The sequence below is a fragment of the Eleutherodactylus coqui genome, chromosome 4 (assembly GCF_035609145.1).
Source record: "Eleutherodactylus coqui strain aEleCoq1 chromosome 4, aEleCoq1.hap1, whole genome shotgun sequence".
Lineage (NCBI taxonomy): Eukaryota > Metazoa > Chordata > Amphibia > Anura > Eleutherodactylidae > Eleutherodactylus > Eleutherodactylus coqui.
Window position 1 is genome coordinate 132763 of NC_089840.1, and position 25278 is coordinate 158040.

Consider the following 25278-nt stretch of genomic DNA (forward strand, 5'->3'; position numbering starts at 1 on the left):
TGGAGAGCTTACCCAACCACTCGAACTGTAACAGCAGCGCAGTCATCGCAGGGATGCTCCTGGCGTGGAACTAAAAGTCCCAGAACATCCATGCAGCTACCAGGATGTGGGGAAGGGGTGTGGCATTCAAATGGTGCAGTAATTGGTGAAGGGGGTCGGTGTCTGACATCACCGCGCACTGGCCTGTCCCTGGAAGACACCAAGGCCCAAATGCCCGGGGACGAAATCAGCAGGGAGGCTCACGGGGCCACCAGCGAAAGCAAAAGACCACCGGGCAGAACACCCAGACTGTGTTTAGGAGAGCGTCCCCACACCTGCGGCCGGACAAATTCACCAAATGCCCCGACAGATGGGAAATCTTGCCGACCCTGGGACCTCCAAGCTCCCAGGAGGTGCACCACAAGGTAAGTCCACACATATTTAGCAGCCACAGAGTATAGAACAAAATATGCCCCAGTCACCTTTAGGGGGAAAAGTAGACCTGGGTTGCAGCAGTCGTACCCCTGCAGCCTCCTTCCTTTAGAGCTAGGAATGGGAGGGTATACTGAAAAATAGGGGGAAGCACACCATCGCTAGCGGGTTAACATGCCAGCGATAGCGTGGACCACCTTTCCTTCGGAGGAGGGTCTGACAACAGCAGGGTAAGGATTAGTCCTGTTCGCCCGCCTCGGTCTTACCTCCCCGTTAACACCCTGCTTCGCAGGACATGCGATAGGTAGGTCTGCCTCCTACAGATAAAAAGCTAAAACTGGTTAACTCAGTATCAGCAGGAGACAGGGCTAATGCTTCCCTGCTTAGTGTCGCCTCCTAGTGACCAGTAGCTATATCCCATGGCCTAGAGCGGTGTACCCCAAATAAGACGGATGAGTAAAATAGGTTTTGTGCGGAAAATGTGTATCTTTTTTTCTTAAACTGGAGGTTTTTCGTCTTTTAATTGAGTTTTATTGAATTTTTAGATGCTATTTTTTTACTTCCTGATGGGGGCTTGAAGAGGAAATTGGTTGATTACTTGGATAGTGCACGGCATTAGATATGGATTGCATTTGTCTCAGTCCATGACAGCAGCCTTCTAGATATTGTGAAAGACGCCACTATATCACAACACATTTTTGCAAAAGACTGCGAGATCAGCCTAAAGATATTATATGAGATTGGAAAAAGGGCCTGCTATTTTTTCTGCCAAGAGCACCACTCTAGTCCAGTGGCTGTTTAGGTTATTGCAGTATTTACTTGGAGGGGAGGGGCTGCAATACAGACACAAGCCAAGGACTACAGTTGTGTAGCTTCAGTAAGGCCTCCTGCTGACAGCCGGGTCGGATCCCGCAGCAGGATGCGAGCCATGCCCCTGCAGTGACCACCGTGGCTCACCTGCTCCGCCGCCTTCCCGCTCTATGTGTCAGCTGACGGACCAGTTTGCACATTCGCAGAGCAGAGCCGGCGCGTCAGCCGTGATGTTTCTGTGCGGGCCTCTACGAGGCTCGCACAGAAATAGGACGTGCCACGATTTGTTTACTGCACGAGTTTTCACGGGGTCAAATCATGGCTGTCTGTATAGGATTGCATGATTTAAAGCAATCCTATGGCAGTGGGCATGGGTGGAAATTCTGCAGGAAGTCACACTGTTGAATTTCCTTCCCCCTTGTGCAGGAGGCCTAAGGCAAAAATGTTTATAATATACCATATTAATATACAAATACACACAGTGTCAAAAAACAGCCCCATCGAAGTTGACGTAACTTGTCCTGCAGTTCTATCTCAGGCAGATCTGTAAATAATGAGAGTTGTGGTGATTAGATGAACGGTCTTGTCACCGGGGGCCCTAAAAGTGGTTCCCCCCTGGCCTATAAAAGGCTCTTGGAAGCTCCTTGTGTGTAGTGACCTCTTCTTCCACTTATAGAGAGGAGCGTCTGACCAGACTGTTAGGGGGTGTTGGGACCAGACAAGGTCATAGAATCATAGAACAGTAGAGTTAGAAGGGACCTCCAGGGTCATTGGGCTCAACCCCCTGCTCAATGCAAGATCACCCAGACAGATATTTGTCTAGCCTTTGTCTGAACACTTCCATTGAAGGAGAACTCCCCACCTCCCGTGGCAACCTGTTCCACTCATTGATCCCCCTCACGGTCTAATATCTAATCTGTGTCTCCTCCCTTTCAGTTTCATCCCATTGCTTCTAGTCTTTCCTTGTGCAGATGAGAATAGAGCTGATCCCTCTGCACTGTGACAACAGATAGCCTGCATTCTTTAATTACACCAACAGCACAGGGAAGATCAGCTGATGTTACATCTACTTTCTTAGAGAAAACAGATACAAAATAGGAATTTAAAAGTTCGGCCTTCTCAACATCCTTCTTAACCAATTCATCATTTTCATCTTGCAAGCATCCAACAGCATCTTTGACTTTGATAAACATATTTTTCTTCCTCTATAACATGTGTACAAGTTCTATGTTCATCCATCCTGGTCTCTTTAAATGCTTCCCATTCTTCCTTCTTTTAGGGATTGGTAACGATTGTTCTTTGAGAATCTCATTCCACAATATTTCCCAACCTTCTTGGACATTTCTGTCCTTAAGAACATCCGGCCATTGGATTCTTCCTCTTTCTGAGTTCAGTAAAATCTCCCTTTCTGAAATCCAACCTTGAGATCTGAGTCTTCTCAGGTCTTCCTCCCCTTGTTATCCAACAACCAAGGATATCACAATCACTGCCTCCTAAGGTCCCAGCCACCCTTACTTACTCAGCCATCCCCATCCTGTTGGTAGGACTACCAGTAGAGAGGATTGTCTGGCTGCTTGGTCACCAGATTTATCACCAGTAGAACATGTTGGGGACCATCTGGGACACAAACTACCATAGTCTATGAGTTTACACGAAACAGAGGCTCAGTTACAGCAAGTCTGTAGCAATATGCTGCAGGACACCATACAAAACCTGTATGCCTCCATGCCTATTCGTATAACATCTTGTATCCAAGCTAGAGGCAGTACAACAGGGTACTAGAGCCTTTATGCCAGTCTGTATCACATCTTGTACTGCCTATAGTTTGAATACGAAAAGGTACTAAAGTCTCCATGCCCCCAGTATACATACTCCTCCTAAGGGAAGACCGTTACTGACAAGAAGAGGAGTATGATATATACTATGCCTGATATATAGTTATGCATGTATGTACATTATGCATATGTGATATGTAGAAATGATCTATCTATATCAAAATGCAAAAGCATTTATCACAGCTGGGTGGTAAATCTGTCAAATTTTAGGACTACCCGATTTGAGTTTATATACAACCTATTGACTTAGTGTAGTCTAAAAATTGAAGAATGATGTGTAATTTTGGCCACACCCCTTTTTCAGGGGAGGTGGAAAAACTGTCTGCGAGTGTCTAAAGACACATAGCAAATGTGACGCGAAGCATGCAAGACTGCTTTGTGGTGCAATTTGCAATAGAAAACTGAAATCAGCAACTCTGCCTTAAGGCTCATTCCCACAAATGTCGTTTCACCGTGTATTACGGGCATGATAAATGGAGTCAATGAAAGAACATTGATAATCCATTCACACGTGCGAATATTCCTTGTGTGTAATGCTTGCACAAAAAAGAACGTTTGCACAGCCTCACGTAATGTATTGCATATCTACAGCATTTAATACGCATGTGCGGGAATAAAAACTAAAAAAACCTAGTCACAATGCGCATGACAGCGTACAAGAGGGACACCATCATGTGCAGTACACAATCTCAGTGATACCAGTCTCACAGCGGTAAAACGCTGTCTAATACACGCAGAATTTCAAGCATACGCCTGTGTTAATGAGTCCTTCAGAGTTTTGTATAATATTTTTGAAGACTGCAGGATGAAAAGTTGTAATATAGTAAAATAGAATGTTATGCCCCCGTCCATCCAGTTCAGACTATCCCTCCCACCCCCAATGTAGATCTAGAGGAAGGCAAAAAAATGAGGTTGAAGCCAATTTTCCTAATTTAAGAGAAAAAAACAATCCCTTTCTGACTCCAATCTAGTAATCTCAATAATCCAGACCCTCCTGAGTAATCAGTGATATAACATGTAATATTGTAACATTCAAGAAAGACATCCAGAACCTCATACTCTTATATCGTATCACCGTCACCGAGTCCTCAGGAGAGCGTTCCATAGTCTCACTGCTCTTACAGTAAAGAACCCCCTTCTATGTTGTAGAAACCTTCTATCATCTAGACGTAGAGAGCTCGCCCTTGTTGAAGAGATCTCTATGCGGACCCCTGATATTATATAGTTATTAGAGCGCCCCCTTGTTACAGTCCTGAGTATAATAGATGATCGGAGAGATCTTTGTACTGACCCCTGATATATTATACATAGTTATTAGGTTTCCCCTCAGCCTACTATTTTCTAAACTAAATACCCCCAGTTTCGATAATCTCCCTGGGTGTTGCAGTTCATTTATTACTTTAGTTGCCCGCTTTGTACCCGCTGAAGCTCTGACATACGTACTTCTTGAGTCCCGGTACCCAAAACGGTCTACAATATTCCATGTGTGGTCTGACCAATGACTTGTAAAGAGGAAGAACAGTGGTGTCCCATGTAGTGTGTAATGGTAACATGTATTTCCTGCCCGTGTGCAGAACCATACATGTATCAGGGTTACCCCTTAGATGACACTTTACTGCCCTCAACTAACCCAGATGCTCTTGCAATTTCCTTTCAACCTCTCTAGTGTTTATTCCTTAGGCCTCCTTCCCACGGACAGATTTCCGCCGCGTAATACGCGGCGAAAATCCGCCGCGTTGCCCGCAGCTATTAGGTTCTATTGAACCCAATAGCTCAATGCTCACGGTACAGAATTCCATTGCGGAATTCCGCACCGTGAAATCTCCCGTCCTGACCCGCGGGTGTACCAGCGGCCGGCTTCCATTGCAGTCAATTGTAGCACAGCGGAAGATAGCATGAAATCGCCTCTCCGCCCACCGCCGCCGCGTCACACTGTCTGCGGCGCGTCACGCCGAAGCGTCATGCGGGACCCAGGACGCCGGATCCGCTGGTAAGTATGGGGTCCCTGGGGGGCGCCGTGACTGGCTTCGCCGCGGAATATTTCGCGGCGGAGCCCGTCACGGCCGTGTGCAGGCGGCCTTAGGGTCATAGTTTTGGGTCATCTGCAAATATTGATATTTTACTGCACAATCCTTGTACTGGATCATTAATAACTATATAAAAAAAGAATAGGGCCCTTTTACTGCCCACTGTAGTACCCCACTGGTAATGGTGTACCTTCTAATACTGCCCCCTGTGGTACCCCAGTGGTAATGGTGCCCCCTCCAATACCGCACTTTGTGGTACCTCACTAGTAACTGTGTCCCTTACGATACAGCGCCCCCCCCCCTGCTGTACCCCACTAGTAACAGTGACCCAATCAGTATTTACCATTTAGAACCCCTCTGCTTTCTATCACTGACCAGTTACCCACATTCTCGCTCAGACCAAGCATTCTCATGTTATATACCAACCTTTTATGTGGCACAGTATCAAACACTTTGGAGAAATCCAGATACACAAGATACAGTGACTCCCCGGTCCAGTCTAGAACTTACCTGCTTGTAGAAACTGATCAAGTTGGTCTGACAGTAGCGATCTCATAAACCCATGCTGATATGGAGTTACACAGCTATTTTCCTTGAGGTCCTCCAAGATGATATCTCTTAGAAACCCGTGAAACATCTTACCCACAATGGAAGTAAGATTTACTGACCTGTCACTTTTTGAACCCTTTTTAAATATCGGCACCACATTGGCTATGTGCCAAACCAGTGAAACAGACCCCATCACTATAGAGTCATTAGATATAAGAAACAAGTGACTGTGTATCACATTACCTAATTTCCTTAAAACCCGGGTGTGTATGTCATTGGGACCCAGCAATTTGTCAATTTTAATCTTTTTAAAGTGGCTCTACACTTCTTCCTGGGTTAGACTGGTGACATTTAGTGGAGAGTTTACTTTATCACTTTTCATCTCATCTGACATTTAATTTTCCACTGTGAATACACTGGAGAAAAAGCTATTTAATAGATTTGTTTTCTCCTCATCAGCCTCTACAGTTTCTCCTACATTATTTATTAAAGGGCCAGCACTTTCAGTATTCATCTTTTTACTATTTATATAGTTGAAGAACAGTTTAGGGTTTGTTTTACTCTCTTTGGCAATACGTCTCTGTCTCCATCTTTGCTGCTTTTACCTGATATTTACATAATTTATTTTTTCCTTATAGATTTTGTGTTTCTTCGCTGCCTTCTTATTTTAGTAGATTAAACACTATTTCTGCTGTTTATTGCTCCTTTTACATCTTTATTGCCCCACATTAGTTTCTCCTATTACGAAGTCTGTTATTCCTGTAAAGTATGAACTGCTCGCAGTAAGCCATTAAGATGTTTTTAAACATTTCCCATTTATTGTCTGAGCTCGAATTTTTGAGGACATTATCCCAGTCAAGGGCATCTCTAAGCTGATGGAACTTGGCCTCCCTAAAGTTTAGTATTTTCGTAGCTCCCCTATAAAAAAGCTCTTTGAAAGGACAAGTGGAAATATATTATATTATGGTCACTTTTTTCCAGGTTCCCCCAACCTACAACGCCTGTTATGTAAGGTCTGTTGGTTACATTTTTTATATTATGTACATCCCTACGAAGTGTTCTGCCAGTTCTAACTGTACTAGCCCATCGCAACACTCTACCCCCATTTCCAAGCTCACTTTCTACACTGTCTCCCCATCTCTCTGGTTGCCGTCCAGTACCTTGTTTAAACACTTCTCCAACGTTCTAGCCATCTTCTCCTCCAGAACAGCTGCCCCATCCCCATTGGGATGCTGCCCGTACCTACAGTAGAACCTGTAGCCAATAGCAAAGTTATCCCAGTTCTCCAGGAACCCGAAGCCCTCCTTCTTACACCAGCTCCGGAGCTACTTGTTTACCTCCCTAATCTCCCGCTGCCTTTCTGGTGTGGCTTGTCGCTCAGGTAGGATTTCAGAAGATACTACTTTGGAGGTCCCCTCACCATAAGCTTACATCCTACTACCCAGATATCGTCTTTAAAAACCTTCCACCTACCTCTAACTTTGTCATTGATGTCAATGTGTACAATGACTGCTGGACAGTCACCAGCCCGTCACAGTAATCGGTTAAACCTACCTGCGAAGTGTCAAACTCAAGCACCAGGAAGACAACACACCGTTCAACGATACCAGTCTTTGTGATAGATTGCCCCATCTGTCCCCCACTAACAGGACCTATCTGTCCCAATAAATGAGTCACCTACTACCATGACCTGTCTAGCCTGCCCTGTGCTCCTATTTACTTATTACTGGAGCAGACATCTCCCTTTTTAGTTCAAAGCACAAGTGTCCAGAACATTTTTTTTTCCTTTACCATGGACAAAGCCGTGTGCGCTTTTGCGTGACAAGCTGCAGTCTTTATTGGTACTACTAGAAATTATTAGGAAATTACAGTAACAGTGTTTCGGGTGGCCCAATACATCACACAGCTGTGCTACATTGTACATCCATAATGATGCCCACACATTACACACATAGTTCTGCTACATCCATCCTCATCCCCTACACAGCTCTACTACATCCATCCTGATTCACACACACACACCTCCACTACATGCATGCTGACCCCATACATTACACACAGCTCTACTCCATCCATGCTGACCCCATACATTACACACAACTCTACTCCATCCCTCTTGACCCCCCACACAGCTCTACTCCATGCATCCTGACCCCACACACAGCTCTACTCCATGCATCCTGACCCCACACACAGCTCTACTCCATGCATCCTGACCCCACACACAACACACACAGTTCTACTACATCCATACTGATTCCCACACATCACACACACCTTTACTACATCCATACTGATTCCCACACATCACACAGTTCTACTACATCCATACTGCTTCCCACACATCACACACAGCTCTACAGCATCCATCCTGATTCCCACACACACACAGGTCTACTGCATCCATCCTGATTCCCACACACAAACACAGCTCTACTACATGCATCCTGCCCCCACGCATCACACACACACAGCTCTACTACATGCATCCTGACCCCACGCATCACACACAGCTCTACTACATGCATCCTGACCCCACGCATCACACACACAGCTCTACTACATGCATCCTGACCCCACGCATCACACACACAGCTCTACTACATGCATCCTGACCCCACGCATCACACACACAGCTCTACTACATGCATCCTGACCCCACGCATCAAACACACACAGCTCTACTACATGCATCCTTACCCCACACATGACACACAGCGCTCTACTACATCCATCCTGTTTCCCACACATGACACACACCGCTTTACTACATCCATCCTGTTTCCCACACGACACACACCGCTCTACTATATCCATCCTGTTTCCCACACGACACACACCGCTCTACTATATCATCCTGTTTCCCACACGACACACACCGCTCTACTATATCCATCCTGTTTCCCACAAATGACACACACAGCTCTACGACATCCATCCTGATTCACACACACACAGAGCTCTACTCCATCCATCCTGACCCCACACATGCCACACACAGCTCTACTCCATCCATCCTGACCCTACACATAGCTCTACTCCATCCATCCTGACCCCACACATGCCACACACAGCTCTACTCCATCCATCCTGACCCCACACATGCCACACACAGCTCTACTCCACCCATCCTGACCCCACACATGCCACACACAGCTCTACTACATGCATCCTGACCCCACACATGCCACACACAGCTCTACTACATGCATCCTGACCCCACACATAGCTCTACTCCATCCATCCTGACCCCACACATAGCTCTACTCCATCCATCCTGACCCCACACATGCCACACACAGCTCTACTCCATCCATCCTGACCCCACACATGCCACACACAGCTCTACTCCACCCATCCTGACCCCACACATGCCACACACAGCTCTACTCCACCCATCCTGACCCCACACATGCCACACACAGCTCTACTACATGCATCCTGACCCCACACATGCCACACACAGCTCTACTACATGCATCCTGACCTCAGACATGACACGCACAGTACTACTACATCCATACCAATTCACACACAGCTCTACTACATACATACTGATTCCACCACATCTCTACTACATCCATCCTGATTCCCACACACACACAGCTCTACTACATGCATCCTGACCCCACGCATCTCACACATAGCTCTACTACATGCATCCTTACCCCACAAATTACACACACCAATCTACTATATCCATCCTGTTTCCCACACGACACACACAGCTCTACTACATCCATCCTGATTCACCAACACACACACACCTCTACTACATCCATCCTGATTCACCAACACACACACCTCTACTACATCCATCCTGATTCACAAACACACCTCTACTACATTCATCCTAATTCACACACACACAGCTCTATTACATCCATCCTGATTGACACACACAGCTCTACTACATCCATCCTGATTCACAAACACACACACCTCTACTACATCCATCCTGATTCACAAACACACACACCTCTACTACATCCATCCTGATTCACACACACACACAGCTCTACTACATCCATCCTGATTGACAAACACACACACACCTCTACTACATCCATCCTGATTCACACACACACACAGCTCTACTACAACCATCCTGTTTCCGACACGACACGCACAGCTCTACTACATCCATCCTGATTCCCACACACACACAGCTCTACTCCATCCATCCTGATTCTCACACACACACACACACACACACCTCCACTCCATCCATCCTGACCCCACACATAGCTCTACTATATGCATCCCAACTCACACACAGCTCTACTACATCCATACTGATTCCCACACATCCCACACAGCTCTACTACATCCATACTGATTCCCACACAGCTCTACTACATCCATACTGATTCCCACACATCACACACAGCTCTACTACATGCATCCTTACCCCACACATTGCTCTACTACATCCATCCTGACCCCACAAATTACACACACAGCTTTACTACATCCATCCTGATTCCCACACACAAACACAGCTCTACTACATGCATCCTGACCCCACACATCACACACACAGCTCTACTACATGCATCCTGACCCCACGCATCACACACACAGCTCTACTACATGCATCCTGACCCCACGCATCACACACACAGCTCTACTACATGCATCCTGACCCCACGCATCACACACACAGCTCTACTACATGCATCCTGACCCCACGCATCACACACACAGCTCTACTACATGCATCCTGACCCCACGCATCACACACAGCTCTACTACATGCATCCTGACCCCACGCATCACACACACAGCTCTAATACATGCATCCTTACCCCACGCATCACACACACACACAGCTCTACTACATGCATCCTTACCCCACGCATCACACACACACACAGCTCTACTACATGCATCCTTACCCCACGCATCACACACACACACAGCTCTACTACATGCATCCTTACCCCACGCATCACACACACAGCTCTACTACATGCATCCTTACCCCACACATCACACACAGCGCTCTACTACATCCATCCTGATTCCCACACATTATCCACACAGCACATTACTCACACCGCTCTACTACATCCATCCTGTTTCCCACATGACACACACCGCTCTACTATATCCATCCTGTTTCCCACACGACACACACAGCTCTACTACATCCATACTGATTCCCACACATCACACACAGTTCTACTACATCCATACTGCTTCCCACACACACACACAGGTCTACTGCATCCATCCTGATTCCCACACACAAACACAGCTCTACTACATGCATCCTGACCCCACGCATCACACACACAGCTCTACTACATGCATCCTGACCCCACGCATCACACACACAGCTCTACTACATGCATCCTGACCCCACGCATCACACACACAGCTCTACTACATGCATCCTTACCCCACGCATAAACACACACAGCTCTACTACATGCATTCTTACCCCACGCATAAACACACACAGCTCTACTACATGCATTCTTACCCCACGCATAAACACACACAACTCTGCTACATGCATTCTTACCCCACACATCACACACAGCGCTCTACTACATCCATCCTGTTTCCCACACAGCGCTCTACTACATCCATCCTGTTTCCCACACGACACACACCGCTCTACTATATCCATCCTGTTTCCCACACGACACACACCGCTCTACTATATCCATCCTGTTTCCCACAAATGACACACACAGCTCTACGACATCCATCCTGATTCACACACACACAGAGCTCTACTCCATCCATCCTGACCCCACACATGCCACACACAGCTCTACTCCATCCATCCTGACCCCACACATAGCTCTACTCCATCCATCCTGACCCCACACATAGCTCTACTCCATCCATCCTGACCCCACACATAGCTCTACTCCATCCATCCTGACCCCACACATGCCACACACAGCTCTACTCCATCCATCCTGACCCCACACATAGCTCTACTCCATCCATCCTGACCCCACACATGCCACACACAGCTCTACTCCATCCATCCTGACCCCACACATGCCACACACAGCTCTACTCCACCCATCCTGACCCCACACATGCCACACACAGCTCTACTACATGCATCCTAACCCCACACATGCCACACACAGCTCTACTACATGCATCCTGACCTCAGACATGACACACACAGTACTACTACATCCATACCAATTCACACACAGCTCTACTACATACATACTGATTCCCACACATCTCTACTACATCCATCCTGATTCCCACACACGCACAGCTCTACTACATGCATCCTGACCCCACGCATCTCACACATAGCTCTACTATATCCATCCTGTTTCCCACACGACACACACAGCTCTACTACATCCATCCTGATTCACCAACACACACACACCTCTACTACATCCATCCTGATTCACCAACACACACACACCTCTACTACATCCATCCTGATTCACAAACACACACACCTCTACTACATCCATCCTGATTCACAAACACACACACCTCTACTACATCCATCCTGATTCACAAACACACACACCTCTACTACATCCATCCTGATTCACAAACACACACACCTCTACTACATCCATCCTGATTCACAAACACACACACCTCTACTACATCCATCCTGATTCACAAACACACACACCTCTATTACATCCATCCTGATTCACAAACACACACACCTCTATTACATCCATCCTGATTCACAAACACACACACCTCTATTACATCCATCCTGATTCACAAACACACACACCTCTACTACATCCATCCTGATTCACAAACACACACACCTCTACTACATCCATCCTGATTCACACACACACACACACACACACACACACACCTCTACTACATCCATCCTGTTTCCCACACGACACACACAGCTCTACTGCATCCATCCTGTTTCCCACACGACACACACAGCTCTACCGCATCCATCCTGTTTCCCACACGACACACACAGCTCTACCGCATCCATCCTGTTTCCCACACGACACACACAGCTCTACCGCATCCATCCTGTTTCCCACACGACACACACAGCTCTACCGCATCCATCCTGTTTCCCACACGACACACACAGCTCTACCGCATCCATCCTGTTTCCCACACGACACACACAGCTCTACTACATCCATCCTGTTTCGCCGACGACACACACAGCTCTACTACATCCATCCTGTTTCGCCGACGACACACACAGCTCTACTACATCCATCCTGTTTCCCACACGACACACACAGCTCTACTGCATCCATCCTGTTTCCCACACGACACACACAGCTCTACTGCATCCATCCTGTTTCCCACACGACACACACAGCTCTACTGCATCCATCCTGTTTCCCACACGACACACACAGCTCTACTACATCCATCCTGTTTCCCACATGACACACACAGCTCTACTACATCCATCCTGTTTCCCACATGACACACACAGCTCTACTACATCCATCCTGATTCACACACACAGCTCTACTACATCCATCCTGATTCTCACACACACGCACACACACAGCTCTACAACATCCATCCTGATTCACGCACACACACAGCTCTACTACACCCATCCTGATTCACGCACACACACAGCTCTACTACACCCATCCTGATTCACACACACACACACACACACACACAGTTCTACTACACCCATCCTGATTCACACACACACACACACACACACACACACAGCTCTACATCCATCCTGATTCTCACACACACACACACACACACACACACAGCTCTACTACACCCATCCTGATTCACGCACACACACAGCTCTACTACACCCATCCTGATTCACGCACACACACGGTTCTACTACAACCATCCTGATTCACACACACACACCTCTACTACATCCATTCTGATTCACCACACACACACACACCTCTACTACATCCATCCTGATTCACAAACACACACACCTCTACTACATCCATCCTGAATCTCACACACACACACACACACACACACACACCTCTACTACATCCATCCTGATTCACCAACACACACACCTCTACTACATCCATCCTGATTCACCAACACACACACCTCTACTACATCCATCCTGATTCACCAACACACACACACACACACACACACACACACACCTCTACTATATCCATCCTGATTCACCAACACACACACCTCTACTACATCCATCCTGATTCACACACACACACACCGCTCTACTACATCCATCCTGATTCACACACACACACCGCTCTACTACATCCATCCTGATACACACACACACACCCCTCTACTACATCCATCCTGATTCACACACACACACACACACACACACACACCCTCTACTAAATCCATCCTGATTCACACACACACACAGCTCTACTACATCCATCCTGATTCACAAACACACACACACACCTCTACTAAATCCATCCTGATTCACACACACACACACACACCTCTACTACATCCATCCTGATTCACACACACACACAGCTCTACTACATCCATCCTGATTCACACACACACACAGCTCTACTACATCCATCCTGATTCACACACACACACACACACCGCTCTACTACATCCATCCCGATTCACACACACACACACCGCTCTACTACATCCATCCTGATTCACACACACACACACACACACAGCTCTACTACATCCATCCTGATTCTCTCTCTCACACACACACACACACACACACCTCTACTACATCCATCCTGATTCTCTCACACACACAGCTCTACTACATCCATCCTGATTCTCTCACGCACAGCTCTACTACATCCATCCGGATTCACACACACACACACACACACACACACACACACACACACACACACACATACACACACCGCTCTACTACATCCATCCTGATTCACACACACACACACACACACCTCTACTACACCCTTCCTAATTCACACACACACACACACACACACACACACACACACACACACACACTCTACTACATCCATCCTGATTCACAAACACACACACCTCTACTACATCCATCCTGATTCACACACACACACACACAGCTCTACTACATCCATCCTGATTCACACAGACACACAGCTCTACTACAACCATCCTGTTTCCGACACGACACGCACAGCTCTACTACATCCATCCTGATTCCCACACACACACACACACACAGCTCTACTCCATCCATCCTGATTCACACACACACACACACACACACACACACACACACACACACACACACCTCCACTCCATCCATCCTGACCCCACACAGCTCTACTACATGCATCCCAACTCACACACAGCTCTACTACATCCATACTGATTCCCACACATCCCACACAGCTCTACTACATCCATACTGATTCCCACACAGCTCTACTACATCCATACTGATTCCCACACATCACACACAGCTCTACTACATGCATCCTGACCCCACGCATCACACACACAGCTTTACTACATCCATCCTGTTTCCCACACGACACACACAGCTCTACTACATCCATCCTGATTCCCACACACAAACACAGCTCTACTACATCCATCCTGATTCCCACACACACACAGCTCTACTACATCCATCCTGATTCCCACACACACACAGCTCTACTACATCCATCCTGATTCCCACACACACACAGCTCTACTACATCCATCCTGATTCCCACACACACACACCTCTACTACATCCATCCTGATTCACAAACACACACACAGCTCTACTACATCCATCCTAATACACACACACACAGCTCTACTACATCCATCCTGATTCCCACACACACAAACACACCTCTACTACATCCATCCTGATTCACACACACACACACCTACTACATCCATCCTGATTCACACACACACACACACACACACAGCTCTACTTCCATCCTGATTCCCCCCCCACACACACACAGCTCTACTACATCCATCCTGATTCCCCCCCACACACACAGCTCTACTACATCCATCCTGATTCACAAAACACACACACACAGCTCTACTACATCCATCCTGTTTCCCACACGACACACACAGCTCTACTATATCCATCCTGATTCCCACACGACACACACAGCTCTACTATATCCATCCTGATTCCCACACATCACACACAGCTCTACTACATCCATCCTGAATCCCACACATCATACACAGCTCTACTACATCCATCCGGATTCTCTCTCTCTCTCTCACACACACACACACACACAGCTCTACTACATCCATCCTGATTCACACACACACACCTCTACTACACCCTTCCTAATTCACACACACACACACACACACACACACACACACACCTCTACTACATCAATCCTGATTCACAAACACACACACCTCTACTACATCCATCCTGATTCACACACACACACACACACAGCTCTACTACATCCATCCTGATTCACACAGACACACAGCTCTACTACAACCATCCTGTTTCCGACACGACACGCACAGCTCTACTACATCCATCCTGATTCACAAAACACACACACCTCTACTACATCCATCCTGATTCACAAAACACACACACACAGCTCTACTACATCCATCCTGTTTCCCACACGACACACACACAGCTCTACTACATCCATCCTGTTTCCCACACGACACACACAGCTCTACTATATCCATCCTGATTCCCACACATCACACACAGCTCTACTACATCCATCCTGAATCCCACACATCATACACAGCTCTACTACATCCATCCGGATTCTCTCTCTCTCACACACACACACACACACACACACACACACACCGCTCTACTACATCCATCCTGATTCACACACACACACACACCTCTACTACACCCTTCCTAATTCACACACACACAACACACACACACACACACACACACACACACACACACACACCTCTACTACATCAATCCTGATTCACAAACACACACACCTCTACTACATCCATCCTGATTCACACACACACACACACACACACACACACACACACACACACACACACACACAGCTCTACTACATCCATCCTGATTCACACAGACACACAGCTCTACTACAACCATCCTGTTTCCGACACGACACGCACAGCTCTACTACATCCATCCTGATTCCCACACACACACACACACAGCTCTACTCCATCCATCCTGATTCTCACACACACACACACACACACACACACACGCATACACACACCTCCACTCCATCCATCCATCCTGACCCCACACAGCTCTACTACATGCATCCCAACTCACACACAGCTCTACTACATCCATCCTGATTCACACAGACACACAGCTCTACTACAACCATCCTGTTTCCGACACGACACACACAGCTCTACTACATCCATCCTGATTGACAAACACACACACCTCTACTACATCCATCCTGATTGACAAACACACACACACCTCTACTACATCCATCCTGATTCACAAAACACACACACACAGCTCTACTATATCCATCCTAACCCCACACATGCCACACACAGCTCTACTACATGCATCCCAATTCACACACAGCTCTACTACATCCATACTGATTCCCACACATCCCACACAGCTCTACTACATCCATACTGATTCCCACACACCCCACACAGCTCTACTACATCCATACTGATTCCCACACACCCCACACAGCTCTACTACATCCATACTGATTCCCACACACACACACAGCTCTACTACATCCATACTGATTCCCACACACACACACAGCTCTACTACATCCATACTGATTCCCACACACACACACAGCTCTACTACATCCATCCTGATTCCCCCACACACACAGCTCTACTACATCCATACTGATTCCCACACACACACAGCTCTACTACATCCATGCTGATTCCCACACACACACAGCTCTACTACATCCATGCTGATTCCCACACATCACACACAGCTCTACTACATGCATCCTGACCCCACACATCACACACAGGTCTACTACATCCATCCCGATTCCCACACACAGCTCTACTACATCCATCCCGATTCCCACACACAGCTCTACTACATCCATCCCGATTCCCACACACAGCTCTACTACATCCATCCCGATTCCCACACACAGCTCTACTACATCCATCCCGATTCCCACACACAGCTCTACTACATCCATCCCGATTCCCACACACAGCTCTACTACATCCATCCCGATTCCCACACACAGCTCTACTACATCCATCCTGATTCCCACACAGCTCTACTACATCCATCCTGATTCCCACACAGCTCTACTACATCCATCCTGATTCCCACACAGCTCTACTACATCCATCCCGATTCCCACACAGCTCTACTACATCCATCCCGATTCCCACACACAGCTCTACTACATCCATCCTAATTCACACACACACACACACACACACCTCTACTACATCCATCCTGATTCACACACACACACAGCTCTACTACAACCATCCTGCTTCCGACACGACACGCACAGCTCTACTACATCCATCCTGATTCCCGACACGCACAGTTCTACTACATACATCCTGATTCCCACACACACACAGCTCTACTCCATCCATCCTGATTCTCACACACACACAGCTCTACTCCATCCATCCTGATTCACACACACACACACACACACACACACACACCTCCACTCCATCCATCCTGACCCACACATGCCACACACAGCTCTACTACATGCATCCCAACTCACACACAGCTCTACTACATCCATACTGATTCCCACACATCCCACACAGCTCTACTACATCCATCCTGTTTCCCACACGACACACACAGCTCTACTACATCCATCCTGATTGACAAACACACACACCTCTACTACATCCATCCTGATTCACAAAACACACACACACAGCTTTACTACATCCATCCTGTTTCCCACACGACACACACAGCACTACTATATCCATCCTAACCCCACACATGCCACACACAGCTCTACTACATGCATCCCAATTCACACACAGCTCTACTACATCCATACTGATTCCCACACATCCCACACAGCTCTACTACATCCATACTGATTCCCACACACCCCACACAGCTCTACTACATCCATACTGATTCCCACACACCCCACACAGCTCTACTACATCCATACTGATTCCCACACACACACACACAGTTCTACTACATCCATCCTGATTCCCACACACACACAGCTCTACTACATCCATACTGATTCCCACACACACACACAGCTCTACTACATCCATGCTGATTCCCACACACACACACAGCTCTACTACATCCATGCTGATTCCCACACATCACACACAGCTCTACTACATCCATCCTGTTTCCGACTCGACACACACAGCTCTACTACATCCATCCCGATTCCCACACACAGCTCTACTACATCCATCCCGATTCCCACACACAGCTCTACATCCATCCCGATTCCCACACACAGCTCTACTACATCCATCCCGATTCCCACACACAGCTCTACTACATCCATCCCGATTCCCACACACAGCTCTACTACATCCATCCCGATTCCCACACACAGCTCTACTACATCCATCCCGATTCCCACACAGCTCTACTACATCCATCCTGATTCCCACACAGCTCTACTACATCCATCCTGATTCCCACACAGCTCTACTACATCCACCCTGATTCCCACACAGCTCTACTACATCCATCCTGATTCCCACACAGCTCTACTACATCCATCCCGATTCACACACACACACACACACACACACACACACACACACACCTCTACTACATCCATCCTGATTCACACACACACACAGCTCTACTACAACCATCCTGCTTCCGACACGACACGCACAGCTCTACTACATCCATCCTGATTCCCGACACGACACGCACAGCTCTACTACATCCATCCTGATTCCCACACACACACAGCTCTACTCCATCCATCCTGATTCTCACACACACACACCTCCACTCCATCCATCCATCCTGACCCCACACATGCCACACACAGCTCTACTACATGCATCCCAACTCACACACAGCTCTACTACATCCATCCTGTTTCACACACACACACACACACACACACACCTCTACTACATCCATCCTGATTCCCACACACACACAGCTCTACTACATCCATCCTGATTCCCACACACACACAGCTCTACTACATCCATCCTGATTGACAAACACACACAAACACACCTCTACTACATCCATCCTGATTCACACACACACACCTACTACATCCATCCTGATTCACACAAACACACACAGCTCTACATCCATCCTGATTCCCCCCCCCCCCACACACAGCTCTACTACATCCATCTTGATTCCCACACACACAGCTCTACTACATCCATCCTGATTCCCACACACACACACACAGCTCTAGTACATCCATCCTGATTCTCTCACACACACAGCTCTACTACATCCATCCTGATTCTCTCACACACACAGCTCTACTACATCCATCCTGATTCACACACACACCTCTACTACACCCTTCCTAATTCACACACACACACTTCTACTACATCCATCCTGATACACACACACACAGCTCTACTACAACCATCCTGTTTCCGACACGACACGCACAGCTCTACTCCATCCATCCTGATTCCCACACACACACAGCTCTACTACATCCATCCCGTTTCCCACTCGACACACACAGCTCTACTACATCCATCCCGATTCCCACACACAGCTCTACTACATCCATCCCGATTCCCACACACAGCTCTACTACATCCATCCCGATTCCCACACACAGCTCTACTACATCCATCCCGATTCCCACACACAGCTCTACTACATCCATCCCGATTCCCACACACAGCTCTACTACATCCATCCCGATTCCCACACACAGCTCTACTACATCCATCCCGATTCCCACACACAGCTCTACTACATCCATCCCGATTCCCACACACAGCTCTACTACATCCATCCCGATTCCCACACACAGCTCTACTACATCCATCCCGATTTCCACACACAGCTCTACTACATCCATCCCGATTCCCACACACAGCTCTACTACATCCATCCCGATTCCCACACACAGCTCTACTACATCCATCCTGATTCCCACACACAGCTCTACTACATCCATCCTGATTCCCACACACAGCTCTACTACATCCATCCTGATTCCCACACATCACACACAGCTCCACTACATCCATCCTGATTCCCACACATCACACACAGCTCCACTACATCCATCCTGATTCCCACACATCACACACAGCTCCACTACATCCATCCTGATTCCCACACATCACACACAGCTCTACTACATCCATCCTGATTCCCACACATCACACACAGCTCTACTACATCCATCCTGATTCCCACACATCACACACAGCTCTACTACATCCATCCTGATTCCCACACATCACACACAGCTCTACTACATCCATCCTGATTCCCACACATCACACACAGCTCTACTACATCCATCCTGAATCCCACACATCATACACAGCTCTACTACATCCATCCTGATTCACACACACACACACACACACACACACACACACACACACACACACAGCTCTACTACATCCATCCTGATTCACACACACACAGCCCTACTACATCTATCCTGATTCACACACACACACACACCTCCACTTCATCCATCCATCCATCCTGACCCCACACATGCCACACACAGCTCTACTACATGCATCCCAATTCACACACAGCTCTACTACATCCATATTGATTCCCACACATCCCACACAGCTCTACTACATCCATACTGATTCCCACACAGCTCTACTACATCCATCCCGATTCCCACACATCACACACAGCTCTACTACATCCATCCCGATTCCCACACACAGCTCTACTACATCCATCCCGATTCCCACACACAGCTCTACTACATCCATCCCGATTCCCACACACAGCTCTACTACATCCATCCCGATTCCCACACACAGCTCTACTACATCCATCCCGATTCCCACACACAGCTCTACTACATCCATCCCGATTCCCACACACAGCTCTACTACATCCATCCCGATTCCCACACACAGCTCTACTACATCCATCCCGATTCCCACACACAGCTCTACTACATCCATCCCGATTCCCACACACAGCTCTACTACATCCATCCCGATTCCCACACACAGCTCTACTACATCCATCCCGATTCCCACACACAGCTCTACTACATCCATCCCGATTCCCACACACAGCTCTACTACATCCATCCCGATTCCCACACACAGCTCTACTACATCCATCCCGATTCCCACACACAGCTCTACTACATCCATCCCGATTCCCACACACAGCTCTACTACATCCATCCCGATTCCCACACACAGCTCTACTACATCCATCCCGATTCCCACACACAGCTCTACTACATCCATCCCGATTCCCACACAGCTCTACTACATCCATTCCGATTCCCACACAGCTCTACTACATCCATCCCGATTCCCACACAGCTCTACTACATCCATCCCGATTCCCACACAGCTCTACTACATCCATCCTGATTCCCACACAGCTCTACTACATCCATCCTAATTCCCACACATCACACACACAGCTCTACTACATCCATCCTGATTCCCACACATCACACACACAGCTCTACTACATCTATCCTGATTCCCACACACAGCTCTACTACATCCATCCTGATTCCCACACATCACACACACAGCTCTACTACATCCATCCTGATTCCCACACATCACACACACAGCTCTACTACATCCATCCTGATTCCCACACATCACACACACAGCTCTACTACATCCATCCTGATTCCCACACATCACACACACAGCTCTACTACATCCATCCTGATTCCCACACATCGCACACACAGCTCTACTACATCCATCCTGATTCCCACACATCACACACACAGCTCTACTACATCCATCCTGATTCCCACACATCACACACACAGCTCTACTGCATCCATCCTGATTCCCACACATCACAAACACAGCTCTACTGCATCCATCCTGATTCCCACACATCACACACACAGCTCTACTGCATCCATCCTGATTCCCACACATCACACACACAGCTCTACTGCATCCATCCTGATTCCCACACATCACACACACAGCTCTACTGCATCCATCCTGATTCCCACACATCACACACACAGCTCTACTGCATCCATCCTGATTCCCACACATCACACACACAGCTCTACTGCATCCATCCTGATTTCCACACATCACACACACAGCTCTACTGCATCCATCCTGATTCCCACACATCACACACAGCTCTACTGCATCCATCCTGATTCCCACACATCACACACAGCTCTACTGCATCCATCCTGATTCCCACACATCACACACAGCTCTACTGCATCCATCCTGATTCCCACACATTACTCACACAGCTCTACTATATGCATCCTGTTTCCCACACATGACACACACAGCTCTACTACATCCATCTGGATTTCCAGACATCTCACACAGCTCTAATACATCCATCCTGATTCCTATACCTCACACACAGCTGTGGTACATCTATGCTGATTTCCAGAGATCACCAGCTCAGCAGACTCGTGGATACAGTGATCCACCCCATGTCATGTAAATACATGACAGTGACGTCATCACGTCCTGGTAGTAGCTGCTGTCGGTTTATTCAGTATATAGTACTTTCTACCAAGCTGCACAATGGCCCCTCCCACAGCAGTGATGTCACCGCAGGTCCTTCAGCCCACCAGATCTATGTAGTGGTTTTAGGTTGAGGTCTTCAGCCGAGTTGTGTCTGAGATAATAACGGCTTAGTTGTATTCTCAGTGTGTTATTGTTGTCCTCCCCTTCCAAGAGCCCTAACGGTATTGTTCTTCTATTGGTCAGGCTCTGTATTTTATATATGTTTGTAGGACCTGCGATGACGTCACCATGGGCGGAGCATTAGAAGTATACACATACATACTAACTGACAAGTGGTCATTAGTAGTTTGATTTTGGGGTAAATAGTTTTTTTTCTCCTTTTTTTTAAAATCAGCACCATTGCACTTTTTAGAAGGCAAGATGAACAAAGCATTTGATACAGATGTTTACGTGTTGTTCGCACAGAAAAAGTCAAGGTTTCTTTAGAGGAATCGAGGAACGAAATATGTATACACATAGAGGAGAGTTAGATTTTCCTCAGGCTGCATGTACCAATGTCCCTCTGCAGAATGTGCCACCCCTCTCATTCTCCTCATTCAGGACCTAATGAATGCTTGTGCCAAATTTCACACTTGTACCACACAGGGAAGTTACATTACACAGGGTGCACTTACTTTTGCAATTAGCATTTAATAATAGAGTTGTAGCTCCTTTATTTTTCCTATTTAGTGCCTAAAGAATGGTCATGCTATATTTCACGCTTTTACGACACAGAGAAGATACATTATATAGGGTGCACTTTTGAAATTAGCATTGAAAAATCGAGTTGTGACCCTATTACTTTTCTTATGTATGACTTAAAGAATGCTTTTGCCAAATTTCATGTTTGTATCACACCGGGAAGTTAGAGAATTAGGGTCGAATCAGTCAGTGAATTATACACACACACACACACACACACACACACACACACAAATTTGCAATGCAGGATTAAAAGCTGTTTTAGCTTAATCCACGGCTCATTACAGATGCAGCAATACCAAACATAGGGCGGGGGTGTTTTGCTTTTTTAATGAAAGGGAACAGTGAGCAATTTGAAAATGGTCAAGAAAAAATTCTCTTAAAAATAAAATTTTTTTTCAGCTTTTCTTATGTCCCTGTTGGGAATTTGAAGCTGTGATCTTATCACTCAGATAATACACTGCAATGCTCTTGTCTCACAGTGCATTATTGCTATTAATTTATCTTGAAAGCCATGGCAACCCATAAGCCCTCTGCTATTTCTTGGTGAAGGGCCAATAATGTCACAGAGGAAGCACCCTCCCTGTGTCATCTTCGAAAATGCCATTATCAACATCGATCACACCATGTAAGGGGTTAATGGCAGGGATCTCTGTTCCTGACCCGATTCCCGCTGTTGCAATGAGATACCGGTCACAGTCAGCTTCTGAGCGCATGCCATCCATATGCCCTAAGTGTATAGCATTCTGCAGGTTCTCCTTCCCACCCATGAACACATGTATGTCGCACAGAGAGAAAGGTTTAATAAACCACAACATGCAAAACCTTCCAAATTACATCACAATTCTGACACCCATTTAAGGAAGTTCATAAGAAACAGGATTTTTTCCCACTTACCTCTGTACAGTCCAAGTTTAGGTTTTGGCCTCCAACTTCAAACTTGAGAACCTCGACTTGATAGTACCACTCCTCAGTGATTGGCGTGTACCAGATCTCACCGCGGTACAGACTTGGCTCCATGCCCCCCATGACCTGCAGGAGAAAACAAATGGGTTCTAGAAGGGCAAAATATCTACAGACGTTCTAACAACCTAGAACCCAACATTCTCCGCTCACTTCTTAATAGGTCTTTATAGTGTTTTTTTGGACAGGGCACCAACATCAGACCCTCAATTAATGAACAGTGAACTTCAACTTAAAGCTTAAAAAGGGAATGTATCCCCTTAGATTTGTTTTTCCCCACTAGGATAAGAAGGTTTTTTTTCTCTAATCTGCTTTTGTTTCTAGCTGCAGATTTTATTTTCTCGCCTGCACATGCC

The 25278-nt window shown here is 47.0% G+C and overlaps 1 protein-coding gene across 1 annotated transcript in view; it reads right to left on the reverse strand.

Moving 5' to 3' along the window:
• The window catches only part of BACE2 (beta-secretase 2), a 116183-nt gene that overhangs the window by 24511 nt on the left and 66394 nt on the right, over positions 1-25278 (reverse strand). Inside the window, exon 5 of the mRNA XM_066598948.1 lies at positions 24857-24991. Coding sequence (XP_066455045.1) covers positions 24857-24991 — 135 coding nt within the window. The remainder of the gene's footprint in view (positions 1-24856; positions 24992-25278) is intronic.